Source organism: Dermatophagoides pteronyssinus, unplaced genomic scaffold (assembly GCF_027571235.1).
Source record: "Dermatophagoides pteronyssinus isolate colony J.1.1.1.1 unplaced genomic scaffold, Derpt_VIB-CSIC_2022.12 sq0002, whole genome shotgun sequence".
Taxonomy (NCBI): Eukaryota; Metazoa; Arthropoda; class Arachnida; order Sarcoptiformes; family Pyroglyphidae; genus Dermatophagoides; species Dermatophagoides pteronyssinus.
In genome coordinates this window covers 3,867,317-3,883,085 of record NW_027461526.1, presented here as the reverse complement: position 1 = coordinate 3,883,085, position 15,769 = coordinate 3,867,317, and the positions used below count along the sequence as shown (strand labels likewise).

The window sequence follows — 15,769 nt, the reverse complement described above, 5'->3', positions numbered from 1 at the left end:
TCAGCCTTATGGACTGAAATATTGCATTTGAAATATTTCATTCACATTGCTGCTAGTGTGAAACCCCTATTAATAAAAAAAGAAAAATTTATTCAAAAAAAAATCGAGTTCATGGACCTTATGAGAAAAAAAGTTTTAATAAAAAAAAAAATTCTGAAAGGTTAAATTTCGAACAAAACAAAAAATCCGGAAATTCTTTCCACCGACTATTTCCACACAAAATGTATCAGAAACAATTCGAATGATTTGTCATATTTACAATTTGTTATGCGAAAAAAAATTTCGATTTTATACTCATTTTACCAAAGCAATTTGTATTGGATTTATTTATTTATTCATTTTTTTCTTGGTAAAAAGAATAATTATAGCTAAGATATGAATGAATCAAATAAATTTTTTGTATTAAATTCATTAAACCAAACTACTAAACCATTGTTTATTTTAAACAATATAAAGTCATCGAATAAAGTTCTTTTGCCTTCTTTATTCAAAATACGACATTTCTTTTTGGTATGTTATCTAAATTTTAAGTAATATATAATGGAAACATAATATAAAATTTATATACAAAAAAAAATATAGCGATCAAATAATAAAACTGAAAATGATTATAATGAAACTTATGAAATATCATTATGGCCATGTTTACGACAATTTTCACCGAATTCTATTTCTCATTTTGGACAATTTTATCCAGTTGATGAGGGTCATTCAATGTATACAATTGATCCAACAAACAATCATATACATCTTTTTCGTCGTGATTCAAGTAAAATATTTATCGGTTCGATTCCTGATAAAATTATTCATTTGTATTCACAATCATCTGATTATCTTTATATATTGGACAAAAATTATCGACTATATTTCTATCCAGCTAATGATGACCCAAATTCTCAAATAAAAATCATTATGGATGGTATTGTAAAATTTCGTTCAAATGGTAAACAATGTTTGGGTTTGGATTGCGAAGGTGATTTGCTTGTATGGTATATGGCTTTTAGCAAAAATCAATCTGGAGATAATTCCGTCGAATTTCTACCATGGAAATTTCAATCATTCAATGAAATTTTTGGTGAACATTCAGTTGTCTTGGACTTTGATTGCGGAAAATCCAATGGCATTTTACTAACATGCTCATCAGATTATCAATCACAAGCTATTCACGTTTGGAGACGATTAACGGAAAATGGTGATGTTGATTTTCTCCAAAAAATACTTATCTCAGACAAGCAATTTTTCTGGAATGTTACTGCCGGTTTCGATACGTTTATATTGATGCGCGAAAGCATCCTTCATGTTTATAAAAGTCAATTCGATGTATTCAACGATCAACCTGTGATGATAACCGGAGTACCAAAAATCAATGCTTGTTACAGCATTCCATCAACTGATATCTATGTTTTAATTTCGAATTCATCATGGTATATTTATAATCTACAAACAGGACAAAAAATTCGAACATTATTACGATCATTACCCGATTTATATACATTTTATGGTCGTTATCCATCATCACCACCATCATTTTGTATTATTAATCGACAAATTTGTTTACAAGAAATTTTGCCATTACGATTATTCAATGATCCATCAAGTAATGATTTCAAGATTCAAATACCAATGGATAGATATACAACACGAACAATTTATTTAACAAAATCCAAATTAAATTGTTGGAAAATCTATTTCAACACCTTGTTTCAACAACATCCGAATTTGAATGAAACATCAGATCTATTACTCAACATTGGTTATATTGAACATTTTTATTATTATAAATCGATTTTTATTAAACGATTACCTCCGTTCATCGAACAAGATGAACATATTTGTGAAGGTATTCGAATACTTAACGCTAAACATAATATACCATATACTTTTCATTTAAATCAAATTTAATTGAATATATTTTCAATATAAACATTGCTATTGAATAATTAAATTTTTTTTTGTTTCATTTTTGTTCATCATTTTTTTTCTCAATAGATGATGATGATGATGATGACGGTGGCTGTTTTTGTAAAGAAATTTCATCGAATGCTTTACGAGCCTGTTTCAATTCCATATTCATAGTCAATAGATCATAAACACGGGAAATTTTTTTCGGATCATTATGTACAGCATACATAATATCTTCAATAGTTAATCGATCACATGTTCGATATTGATAAGCTTTGTTTAACAAATCTGTAATATATTTAATAACCAAATCTTCCATTAGATTTAATGTTTCAGCATAAGGATTACGATCATCACCAAATCCATACATCATACAGGCCAATTCTCTAGTAAATATTCTTTTCGGGGCTGTTGTTGATGATGATGAAGAAGAAGAAGAAGAAGAAGATTGTTCTGATAAATCATTAATATTGAAAGACATGTTTGAAATTATGTTTATTTTTATGAATTCAAAACAAAACAACAACAAAAAAACGGAAACGGTTTACATATGGAGTGTTTTGTATAAAATTATTTTTTTATAGTGAATATAACTTGCAATGTATAAACATTAAAATTACAACAAAACAAAAAAATTCTATTAAACATCCTTTATTATGAAATTTGATTGATAAGAATTGTGAATGAAAAAAAAAGAAAAAATGTGATTTTTATCAATAATTTTGTTTTTTTATGGAAAAATAAATAAATTTGAATTAAAAGCAATTAACACCCTATTCGTATTTTTCTACTTGGTTCGAATTGTGTCCAAATCAATTTATCAAAATCTGTCATGTTATATATTCAATTGCATTGAAACTCCCTTTCGAATGGTAATGAAACATAGAAAAATAGATTAAAATTGAATTTCATATACAAATTCATTTTCATTCATTATTCTTTGATCATCATGTTATGATCTGTTGTTTGTTTTTTTTCACCATTAAAAATGCTATTTTCAACAATTTTTGTAAGATTTTTTTACATTTTTCTAATTGTTTGGGCAAAATTAACCGAACAATTTGATGTTGATCATTATCTTGATCCATTTGATTCACAGTAAGTTTAAAAAAAATTCAATTATAATTTTTTTTAATACAAAAATTTATTGAATAAAGTCCACGACTTTTGGTCAAAAATGGCCATCTTGTTCTGTTGACTGGTCGTAATAAAGATATTGTTTTTCGATCATCCGGTTCCGGACAAATACGAATAAATGGAAATGATTTATTGGCATCGAAAATTCAATCCATTAATCAAGGATTAGATGATACAATTACTTCTAATGAAATTGTTTCGCAACAAAATTCTCCTATTAATCAATTTATTGATCGAAAACTTTCGATTGTTGAGACAAGAATTAATTCACGTATTGATGAATTAACACAACGTCTAAATGATACCATTCTTTTGCAGAAAAAAATATTCGGTCGAAAACAATTCCGTAGAATAAGAACAATGTTACGACGTTTGGATCGACTTGAAAAATTATTAACGAAAAATGAATGTGACAATAATCCCTGTCAAAATGGTGCTACATGTGAAGATGGTTTTAATCAATATTTTTGCCGTTGCCGTTCAGGATTTATGGGTCAAAATTGTGAACAAGATGTTGATGAATGTGTCCAATATCAGGGAACCGAATTAGGTTGCCAAAATGGTGGTACTTGTTTGAATATTTTTGGCAGTTTTGTCTGTCTTTGTCCAGCAAATCATCAAGGTCTTCGTTGTAATATCGAATTCAATGATTGTCATAATGTTAGTGATCATGAAATCTGTGGTCAAGGCTTATGTTTAAACATACCACGAACTCAGAACAAAGTGGCCGCATTCCGCTGTGTTTGTTTTCAAGGTTTTACTAAATCAAATCCAAATATTGAAAGTGCTCCATGTGATGTAGATGTAGATGAATGTCGTCTAGGTATCGATAGATGTTCAAAAGATCCACCAGTTGATTGTATCAATACTCGAGATGGTTATCAATGTGGTCCTTGTCCTTCTGGATATACTGGTGATGGCTTCCATTGTAATGCATATGACCGTTGTTTGATCAATAATGGTGGCTGTTCAATATCTCCACGTGTCTCATGTTTTCCTTCCAGTTCATCAGATCGAGTTGTTTGTGGTCCTTGTCCACCAGGTTATGTTGGCGATGGTATTACTTGTTCAACTGTTGATGGTGATATTTGTTCAACCAATAATGGTGGTTGTTCACCGGATGCAACATGTATTGCTAATGTTGCCATATCAGCAAGATTTCGACAATGCCGATGTAATGATGGTTTCACAGGTTCAGGTGAAGGATCACAAGGATGTCAACGAATCAGTTCATCTGCAACAAATTGTATTAATAATCCTTGTCAACACGGTGCAACATGTATGTCTTATATTCATCATGGCGTATCGGATGTATATTGTATATGTCCACCGGATTATACCGGAAGATATTGTGAAAATCAAGCAAATTTATGTCGAACAAATCCTTGTCAAAATGGCGGTCGTTGCATCAATAATCATGGAGTTCATTAGTAAGTTTATTATGCATGTTTATTATTAATTAACAATCTTTTATTTAGTTGCCAATGTTCAAATGAATATATGGGAATCAATTGTGAACAACAACGTGACACTTGTGGTGGACAATTGGATTCACCAGCTGGAATTCTTTCATTTCCAACTACAAACTCATCAGCGAATACCTATGCAGATAATGTAACATGTATATGGGTGATTCAAAATAGCCAACAAAGTACGAAAGTTTTGAATATAACATTTACTCGTTTCAAAATGGAACAATCACCCGGTTGTGCATTTGATTTTCTGGAAATTTTTGATGGTCCATCACGAGAATATCGTAATTTGGGAAAATTTTGTGGCTATAAAAATCTGCCAAAAGGTGGCAATATTATCACATCGTTCAATTCAATTTATTTGAAATTTCGATCCGATCCAAGTGTAGCACATGAAGGTTTTTCATTAACATGGGATACAATCAATCCAAAATGTGGTGGTTTAATTATGAATCGAACAACTGGTATAATTGAATCGCCTGGTTATCCACATCATTATCCAGCTAATCGGGATTGTCATTGGGAAATAATAGCCGATTATGGAAAACGTATACAATTCATTTTTACCGATTTAGACATTGAACCAAGTCCAAATTGTACATTTGATTATTTAATAATACGTGAAAGTTTATCTCGTCTTCCTTCATCGATTCGAACGATCAATTCTAATGCCGATGCTATCAATATCATTGCACGTTATTGTAATTGGACTGCATCACCTGAACAATCTATTCCACCACCAATTACAACAAGTGGTTCATTTGCTCGTATTCATTTTCATTCAGATCCTGGTATACATAGCCGTGGTTTTCATCTGGTTTTTAATCAAATACCTGGTGTTTGTGGTGGTATTCTTACTGGATCCAGTGGCATATTTCAATCACCAAGTACAGCTTATACATCAACAACAACTGGTCGTACATTTCTTATCTATCAAAATAATATTGTTTGTGATTGGTTAATTCGTGTAATGCCAAACGAAAGAATTTCATTAAGATTTTTAAGTTTTGCATTAGAATCCGATACAACAGTGATGAGATCTCGTAATCGTTCAGGTCTTTGTACATTCGATTATGTTGAAATATATGATGGAGAATCATATGAATCACCATTACGTGCACGTCTATGTGGCCGTATTATTCCACCTGAAATAATTTCTACAGGTCGATTTTTACGAGTAAAATTTCGTTCCGATATGAGTGTTGCCTTAAGAGGTTTCGTTGCGAAATATGTAAGTTTTTAACATTTCATTATTAAAAAAAAATTTATTTCATTGCGATTAATGTTTTTCATTTTCAGCAAGCATTATGTGGAGGTGAATTCAGTGGTAAGTTCAAAATTGTTATATTTTTTTATATGTCTGATTGTTGTTGCTGATAGAATTACAAGGACGAATTGAATCACCAAATTATCCAGCACCATCATTATTATCAAAAAATTGTACTTATCAGATTAATGTTCCAATCGATCATATTATTGAATTTACTGTTGAACAAATGGATATTGAATTTGATCATCGTTGTATGTTTGATTATCTAATGGTAAAAGGACAACGTTATTGTGGCCAAAATCCTCCACCACCATTCTATTCGATGAATAATGAGCTTAAAATATATTATGTTAATGATGAATCTAAACCATCAATAGGTTTTATTGGAAGTTATCGATCAATTGAAATTGGTTGCGGTGGTGTTTTAAAACAAGGTGAACCAATGATTGCTATTTCGGCTGAACGTCTTGTTACATCATCGATAGTGAATCAATGTTTTTGGGAAATTCGTGCTAATCAATCACATCTGGTTATGCTAAAATTTTTTCATACAGAAATTTCATCATCATTATCAATGTCAAACGGAATTCAATCGGATGAATCACATTATTCCATCGAACGTACAACCAATTGTTATGATCATTATATTATGGTCAATGATTCGGATGGAAGTTTAATTAAAAAATTTTGTGTCGAACAACTACCACCTCCACTTATTTCGACAGGAAGTATAATGTTTGTCACTTATGTTCTTAATAATACACAGCCTAATCAAGAATTTGATTCGATGGATTCGAATTCCACTAATGCTACTAGACTCACAACAGTACCAACAACAACAATATCGGCGATACAACCAAGATTTGATCGAATGATAATGCGATCATTCTATGCTACTTATCATTTTGTTCCTGCACGATCATTTTGTGATAAAAATATTTTCAAAAATATTGGTGTAATCCGTTCTCCTAGATATCCACGACGATATCCTGCAAATCGTAATTGTACTTGGATTATACACGTAGATAATGGTCTTCAAATTCATTTGAATTTTACTCAATTTCGTTTAGAACCAGCCAGTGAAGTAAATAGTCGATGTTATGATTATCTAGAAATTCGTAATGGTCGTCGTCCAGATTCACCATTAATCGGACAATTCTGTGGTTCTGGACCAATTCCAGATATCATATCGCATAGTAACTATCTATTCATACGTTTCATTTCGGATCCATCAATGCAAAACAAAGGTTTTGAAGTTTATTATGAAGCAATGGCAACTGGTTGTGGTGGAACAATGACAGCTGAATCTGGTAGTATTGAATCACCTGGTTATCCAGATTATTATATCAACAATATGAATTGTGAATGGAAAATACGTGTAGCAGAAGGTTCGATTATTTCCGCTTATCTGGTAACATTGGATATGGAACGTACAAATGCAGCTAAAAACTGTGAATTTGATTATTTAGAAATATATGATAGTGATAATGGAAATGAAGCAAGAAAATCATTGGGAAAATTTTGCAATCATAATGATATATCAAGACCTGTTATCAAAACTACTGGCAACAAAATGTTTATCCGTTTCGTAACTGATGCAACCATAAATCGAGGTGGATTCAAATTAAATTATCGAACTGATTGTAATCAAACATTGATTGGACGTTACGGTGTGATTGAATCACCTAATTATCCAGATCCACATCCACATAATTTGAATTGTATATGGCATATATTAGCACCATTAGGTAATAATATTACTATTGCATTTTCACAACTTGTTTTGGAAACAAATGTAGATTGTAAATTTGATTATATTAATATTTCCGAAGTAATACGACCAAATCAATTTCGACTTCAAGATGTCAATCTATTGAAAATAAATGAACCAAATGATATTAAAACAAAAATGACACTTTGTGGAAATTATACCGGTTCATTACCTACGATGATACGTATAGAACAAAATGAAGCTCTAATACAGTTTATATCGGATGAAACACGTTCGATTGAAAGTGGATTTCGTTTAGAATGGTCATCCACTGGTTGTGGTGGAGAATTTCGTAATCATCCAATAGGCGTTATATCTTCACCCGATTATCCAAATTCATATCCATTAAATGTTGAATGTTTATGGCATATTTATGCCGAACCTGGTTACAAAATTGATCTTATGATCGAAGATTTAGACATTGAATTATCAAATGATTGTGTTTATGATAATCTTCAGGTATTCAGTGGTAATAATGATCGTAATTCTCCTTTATTATTAAAACAATGTAGTCGTACATCAAATATTCATCTATCTTCATATGGTAATGAAATGACAATTAAATTAACATCCGATCTATCCAATTCACATCGTGGATTTAATGCTACATTTCGAACTACTGAACGAGGTTGTGGTGGTACTTATTTGGCTGAAAAAGGAACAATTACATCGCCTAATTATGGTGGTGGTAATCATTATGATCCAAAAACCGATTGTTCTTATCGATTAATGGCTGAAGAAAATTTTGATATTGAATTAATTGTCAATGATTATGATATACCTAAATCTATAAACTGTTCAGCAAGCTATCTGGCCATTTATGATGGATTTTTTGATGAATCGGATTCTGTACTTTTGGCAAAGTTCTGTGGTCAATTATCACAACCAACCAAAGAAGAATTGAAATTTCGTAGTAATAATTCTGTTTTATCTGTTCGATTATTTTCCGATGGACTACATACTGGTCGTGGTTTTAATATTACTTATCGAAAAGTTTGTGGAAAAACAATCATAATCGATGATCAAGAACAATATCAAAATATATTATCACCAAATTATCCTCATCGAATTAATCAGGAAAAACCATGTCATTTTATATTGAAAACATCAAAACCTGAAGATAGGCTAACTGTTCGTTTTACACATCTCGATACAACAAATATTGATTCTGGTCAGATTCCTTGTGAATTTCTTAAAATCGAAATTTATGAAGGACGAGAACAATTACCTAATAAACGATTACAACAGATTTGCAATCATATAATACCACCACCAGTTGTATCACAAGGTGATACACTTCTTTTAATTGTTCAAGCTGCCATATTTCGTGCCTTAGTATCATCGATTCATTCATTTTGTGGTGGTGATTTTCATAATACTGAAGGCTATATTGCAACACCTGGATATCCAAATAGCTATCCATTAAATATTGAATGTATTTGGGTGTTGGAAGCAGCACCAAGTAATCGTTTTGAATTGGAATTTGTTGAAAATTTTGATATTGAATCATCTGATTATTGTAATAATGATTATCTGGAAATTCGTTTAGATAATTCAAGTGGAACAATTCTTGGTCCAAATGGTCAACGTTTATGCGGGCAATTTGATGGTAAACAAAAACCATTACCACAAATTCAAATTGATTCACCAGGAAATTTATGGATAAAATTTCGTACTGATGATGTTGGCGTTGCAAAAGGATTTCTTCTTCATTTTCGAATTGCAACTATCACTTATCTTTCTTCTTCAAACGGAATGATTGGATCACCAGGTTGGCCAAGTGGTTTTTATTTTGAAAATGTTACATTTATTTGGTATGTTGTTGTACCACATGATCATTATATCAAATTAGAATTTCAAGAATTTTCACTTCATGGTGATCAAATTATCAATTTTTGTCCATTTCAATTATCAATCTATAATGGTATTGTAGATTTTAGTCAAATTTCATCATCACTTACCGAACAAATATCAACCAATTTACAATCATCAATTTTTCCTGAACCAAAACAATCTTATTGTGGTCAACAACTTCCAAATGATTTTATTGCCGATTCAAATGCAATAACATTAATGTATATGAGAAAATATGATGCATATATTCCATCGAAACAAATCAAATTTTTACTGAAATGGTCAATGCTTAATGGTACTGAATATACAAATATAAAACAAAATATTGGTATACCAGATAATATTAATACAACATTTAGTATATTTATTGATCATGGACAATCATATAATTTATTGTCAGAAAATTTCACTTCATATGGAAACGATATTGATTGGTATTTTCGTACAAAACAATCAATGCATATGAATGTTACCGTTGATCTTATGGCTATAAATCCTCAATCATCATGTTGGTCAAATAAAATGACATTATATGTTTGGCAAACAACAAAACATCGATGGCAATCAATAAAAACTATTTGTAGTCGTATGACTGAACCAATTGAAATTCGTGAAAGTAATGAATTTCGTTTAAATTTACGTTATTTTAAAAAATTTGAAAGTTTTCCAGTGAAAGCCAACTATAATTTAACAATAACTCCAATTTGCGGTGGAAATCTAACCGATCAACCGAATGGTGAAATCGATTCATCAGAAGATATTGATGAACAAATTCGTGGTATTAAAATATGTGAATGGAAAATTAAAGTACGCGAAGGACGAACAATACGATTTCATATAGAATTTTATTCGATTGGATTTATTATCGATTCATCTACATGTCAAAATAGAGGTGAATCATTAGAAATTCATAATGGTCATTCAATTGATTCACCATTATTGACACGTCCATTATGTGGTCATGCAACAACATGGTTTACATTATCAGATACAAGTACAAATTATGCTTATGTTGTATATCGAAGTAAACGTGCAACAAATTCATTTCGAATACGTTATGAAGAAATTGGTATTAAATGTGGTGGTGAATTTGTTATAAAACGTGCTGGTGATGATGTTATAATATCATCACCAGATTATCCGGAATATCCTAAACATGATATTATTTGTGAATGGATAATTCGTGGTCCATTAGATTATGGTATACAGATTACATTTGAACAAGAAAAATGGTCATCATGTGATAAGAATAATTCCTATCTTGAAGTATATAATGGCGGTTCTGAATTATCCGGATTAATTGAACGAATTTGTATACCAGCATTCAATCAGAATACTATAGTTGTCAATTCACATATAACATTGATTCGTTATGTATTGAAAAAAGTTTCATTTCAATCAAGATTTAAAGCAACAATTACGATTGAAGGTTGTAATCGTGAATATTATGTTCCATTTGGTAGTTTTCTAACCGATAAAAATGGTTTATCAAAATTAGAAGATGAATATCAATTTCCTAAATTTCGATATCGTAATCAAATCAATTCATCTATAAAAAAATCAACACAATTTTCATCCAATCTATGTACAATTCGATTATTGACACAAGCTGATTTTTTTATCACATTAAATATTACATCAATATTGTTACGTGGTAAAGATTGTACAAAAGGTGATATAATTGAAATTAAAGAAAATTCCAATTCCCCTGCAAATCTAATGAAATTATGTTCACCTAAAAATGAAACAACAAATCCTTTAATTATTACATCTCAATCGAATGAATTATTTATTATTTATAAACAAATTAATATCGAACCAAATGTTGATGGTGGTGATATTGGTGTCGATAGATTTAATAATGATCATTCAATCGGAATCAAATTTTATGCATTTGCTAAATATAAACGTTGTTATCATTTTATTGATTTACGTCAAACAACAACCGGTCTAGTATTTTTGCCAACAGATATTCGATCAAATACTCGTCGTGTATCATGTCAATGGTTATTTTACAATGATCCTGGAAATTTAATCAAATTAACATTTTCTTGGTTTAATTTTGGTCAATTTCCAGTAGAAATGAATGATAATGATGATGATGAAACGAAAAAAAAGAAAAATAAAAAACAAACATTACGTTGTAATAAACTTATGATGATTCAACGAAATTATTTTGTACCACCAATATTGGCCAACAAATATGGATGCTCAAGATTACGGCCCAGAGTTATTCAATCATTAACTCATATAATGACTATTAAAATGTTTGCCAAAGAATTGGATTCGAATGAAGGTTTTAGTTTGGTGTACACAAGTATTAGTGGTGAAAATATTTGCAGTGCAATTTTTGATTCATCATATGGTTCATTTCAATCAATGGATTTCGATTTTAGTCATAATATGACTGGTTTGATTAGCTGTGCATGGGAAATGAAAATTGGTTTCAATCATTCAGGTTCACTTGTCATCGATACGTTTGATGTTCCAGGTGATTGTTCAAATTCAACTTTAAATGTTGGACAATTACATTCTGGTTGTAAGTTTAAATTTATTTTTCCATTCTTAAATAAATTAGCTAATTAATTTCAATTTTCGAAAACAAGTAAAAATATTTGGAACTCGACATCTGATTTGTATACCGGAAAATAAAAAACCACAGAAAAAGGGCCTCAAATTTATTGTACCAATTTTTCGTGATTTCGATGAATCATTAGCAATCAATCCGACAATATTTTTAAATTTTAATCGTACCAAATCCAATGTTTATAAAGGAATGCGTGGAGAATATTTTATACAAAAATGTGGTGGTTTATTTGATCCGATGATCGAACAAGAATTTCAATCACCATCATATCCAAATGCATATCCATCATCAACATTTTGTCATTGGATATTCAAACGAATGAATATTGATTTTGAAGCTAACAGTATACCTGGTTATAAATTAACATTCATTGAATTAGATATTGGTCATAATTGTGATCAGGATTATTTTCTGGTATCTAATGATTTTTATTATTTTTATTTTGATATATTTTTTAAATTGTTGTTTTTTTTAAAAAAAATAGTTACAAATGAATCCACGTTATGAATGGCAAGGTTCGGAACGAATCTGTTCAAGTGTAAATAGTTTACCCGTACCTATTTATCTGACACATGGAATTATTTTATCATTTGTTTCGAGTCAAAATCTTTCCATATCATCAAGTTCAACAAATCCAAGTACATATGATTCAAGTCAGAGAAAATTTCGTTTTCGTATTGAACCAATTTCAAATGGATGTGGTGGTCTTCTAGCTTCACATCAAGGTTTTTTTCATTCACCAAATTATTCGGATATAAGTGATACTGACACAGGTTTTGGTGGTCAAACTAATCATCGTTATCCATTATCGATTGAATGTGTTTGGACTATAAAAGCGATGCCAGATTTTCATCTTGAATTTGAATTTGTTTCACGATTTGATCTGGAACAATCTGATAATTGTCAAAATGATTATCTTTTGTTCGAAGAACGTAAAGGATTATCCACAAATATTGATGAATGGACACAAATATCAAAACTTTGTGGTCATCAAACACCGAAAACAATTATTTCTCAATCAGATTTAGTTCGTATTACGTTTCGTTCTAATGATAATATTCAAGGTGATGGTTTTCGTGTACAGTATCGGCAAAAATGTGGTGGACAATTCGAAGATGAATCCGGTTTTATTTATTCACCCAATTATTTTACACAAGGATCATATAGTAATGATTTGACCTGTATTTATCGAATACGACGAAATCCAAATGAATATATCCAAATTCAATTCGAAGAATTCGATCTTGAACATCATACAAATTGTTTGTTTGATTCGGTCAATATCTATCTTGGTGATCATCAAAATTCATCTACTAAACATTATGGTCCTTATTGTGGTCTCATTGCTCCTCCACGACTTGTTTCAAATGAATTACTTACTATCGTTTTTCATGCCGATCTTATGGTTACAAAACGAGGTTTCAAACTTCGTTATAATGTTACAAAATGTGGTGGTAATATTACAGATGCAGAAGGTGAAATTATTAGCCCAACTGGTTCTCAACGTGAATGTGTATGGAATATTATGATTCCCGATGAAAGAATGTCCGTTTCTTTGCAGATAATTGAAATGAATTTAGGCAATGAACATTGTCGATATTATTGTTGTAATAATTTGAAAATTATGGAAACGATAAATGAAATTTATCATCCTCCTTTAGCATATCTGTGCAGTAACCTAACCGAAGAGGTTACATTCAAATCGACTGGAAATCAAATGTTTATTAGTTTGATGCATGATACATGGCAAGATTCTTTTGTGCCAAAATTTCGTTTACGATATTGGGCATCACCTGGTCCAAAAACTAATTGTGGTGGCCATTTTGATGGACAAATGGATGGGGTTATCATTACACCCGATTTAGATGGAGATTCTTTTTATGAAAAACAATTAGATTGTTTATGGACAATTAGTGGTCTTCGTGAAAATCAAATATTAACACTTGAATTTGAACGATTCGATGTGGCCACTATTGATAATGAAACCGATCCGGATCGTTGTATTCATGGTGGTGATTATCTTCAAGTTTTTGATGGTATAACCATACATGCACAACAGTTAACAATATTATGTGGTCGTACTATGATTCCAGAAAAATTAACCAGCACAACTAATTCATTGTTATTGCAATTCATTACAAATCATGATGATATTTTGGGTCATGGTTTTCGTGCACATTTTCGTGTTGAAAATCGTACCTGTGGTGGTACAATTATTTCATCGGAAATACCTTCATCATTAATATCACCACAATATCCAAATGGCTATGAAAGACCATTACAATGTAGTTGGGAAATATCAGGACAATTTAATTATTATCGTATACCACTTATTTTGAAATTTCAAGATCTTGATCTAGATTGTTCAAATGGTGATTATGTTCAGATTATACAATTTCGACCATCAACTTATGAATCATATTTATATAGTCCAATAACATTATGTTCATCACCAGCACCAGTAAAATTTATGAGTGATTCAAATAATCGAATTCGTTTGATAATGAAAACATTTACCGATCCGGTAGAAACTGCATATGATTATGTTGGTATTAATCGTACAGCAACATCTACAAAATTAATGCCAACACAACAACAACAACAACAAAGAAAAACATTTCGTGGATTTAATGTTACACATCATTTTTCTGTTTGTAATGAAACATTAGAAGGACCAGATAATGGTTTTATTTCAAATAAAAATTATCCACATCCAACATTGGTTCATATGGGTATATTTTGCTATATAAACATAACAGTTCCTGAAGATCGACAAATATCAGTATTTTTTGAACAATTTTCATTTTACATTTGTTCACATTCAAATCTAACCATTTATGATGGTAATAATGATAATGGTGATGATAAAAAACCAAAAGTATTTGGAATATATTGTGATCAGAAAACTTTACCTAATCCATTGTTTACAACATCAAATCGATTATCGTTAATTATTCAAGCTAGATATCAGATTCGAATTCCTGGAACACCGGTTAATCCACATGATAATCGTAATAAAATTCTTTATTCAATATCATATACATCACAACCAAAATCATTAGTACCTGGTTGTGGCGGAAATTTTACAAGTCTTCGTGGATCATTTACATCACCAAATTATCCATTTCCATCTATCAATGATCAAACATGTATATGGATGATACATACTAATGGTTATCATACAATTACATTAAAATTTGATGAATTTATGATACCTGAACCATGTGATACAAATTTTATTACAATTTTTGATGGTCTCGAAGATTTGGAAGAAAAACGTTTGGCTACATTTTGTTCAATGGTAAGCATATTGAATTTGAGAAAAAATACTTATTTTATTGCTTTTACACACACACACATACAGGATAAACCTGCATCAATACAAAGTTTATCAAATTCTATGATGATAAAATATTATTCACGAGAAAATTTTCTACCCGGTTTTCGTGTTTCATATCATGCTAATACAAAAGGTTAGTATATATAATTAGTGAATTATATTTTAGATAATTTTTTCCCCTTGTTTAATTACAGAACCTACTGTTAAAGGAAGAATAATAACTAAAAATACTTTTCGATTTTCACGAGATTTTCGTGTATTTACTGATGTTTAAATTTTTTAAAAATAATTTAAATGTGACATCTTTATCTTTATAATCTTTATTATATTATTTTGAATAAAAATTTTTCAAAAAAAATCAATAGTTTATAGGTTGTAAGTTTTTTCTCGATAATTTTTGATTACTTTCAAAGTCTAAATTGGATTTCAATTTTGT

At 30.2% G+C, this 15,769-nt stretch overlaps 3 protein-coding genes across 3 annotated transcripts; 2 read left to right on the top strand and 1 right to left on the bottom strand.

Annotated features, from left to right (window-relative positions):
• The first annotated feature begins 274 nt into the window (after nt 1–274).
• On the top strand, nt 275–1,960 carry LOC113790187 (uncharacterized). Its single transcript, XM_027339825.2, has 2 exons — nt 275–510; nt 583–1,960. The coding sequence occupies exons 1-2, from the start codon at nt 376–378 to the stop codon at nt 1,900–1,902; spliced, it is 1,455 nt and encodes a 484-aa protein (XP_027195626.2). The 5' UTR covers nt 275–375; the 3' UTR covers nt 1,903–1,960.
• Nucleotides 1,881–2,468, bottom strand: LOC113790130 (transcription initiation factor TFIID subunit 13-like). Its single transcript, XM_027339754.2, has one exon. It carries the CDS (start codon nt 2,381–2,383, stop codon nt 1,958–1,960), a length of 426 nt encoding a protein of 141 aa, XP_027195555.2. The 5' UTR covers nt 2,384–2,468; the 3' UTR covers nt 1,881–1,957.
• A 391-nt stretch (nt 2,469–2,859) lies between these two features.
• On the top strand, nt 2,860–15,634 carry LOC113790168 (cubilin-like). The gene is made up of 9 exons (XM_075824474.1): nt 2,860–3,000; nt 3,060–4,469; nt 4,518–5,742; nt 5,811–5,838; nt 5,892–11,945; nt 12,013–12,407; nt 12,478–15,294; nt 15,358–15,466; nt 15,528–15,634. The coding sequence occupies exons 1-9, from the start codon at nt 2,891–2,893 to the stop codon at nt 15,605–15,607; spliced, it is 12,228 nt and encodes a 4,075-aa protein (XP_075680589.1). The 5' UTR covers nt 2,860–2,890; the 3' UTR covers nt 15,608–15,634.
• Nucleotides 15,635–15,769: the final 135 nt, after the last annotated feature.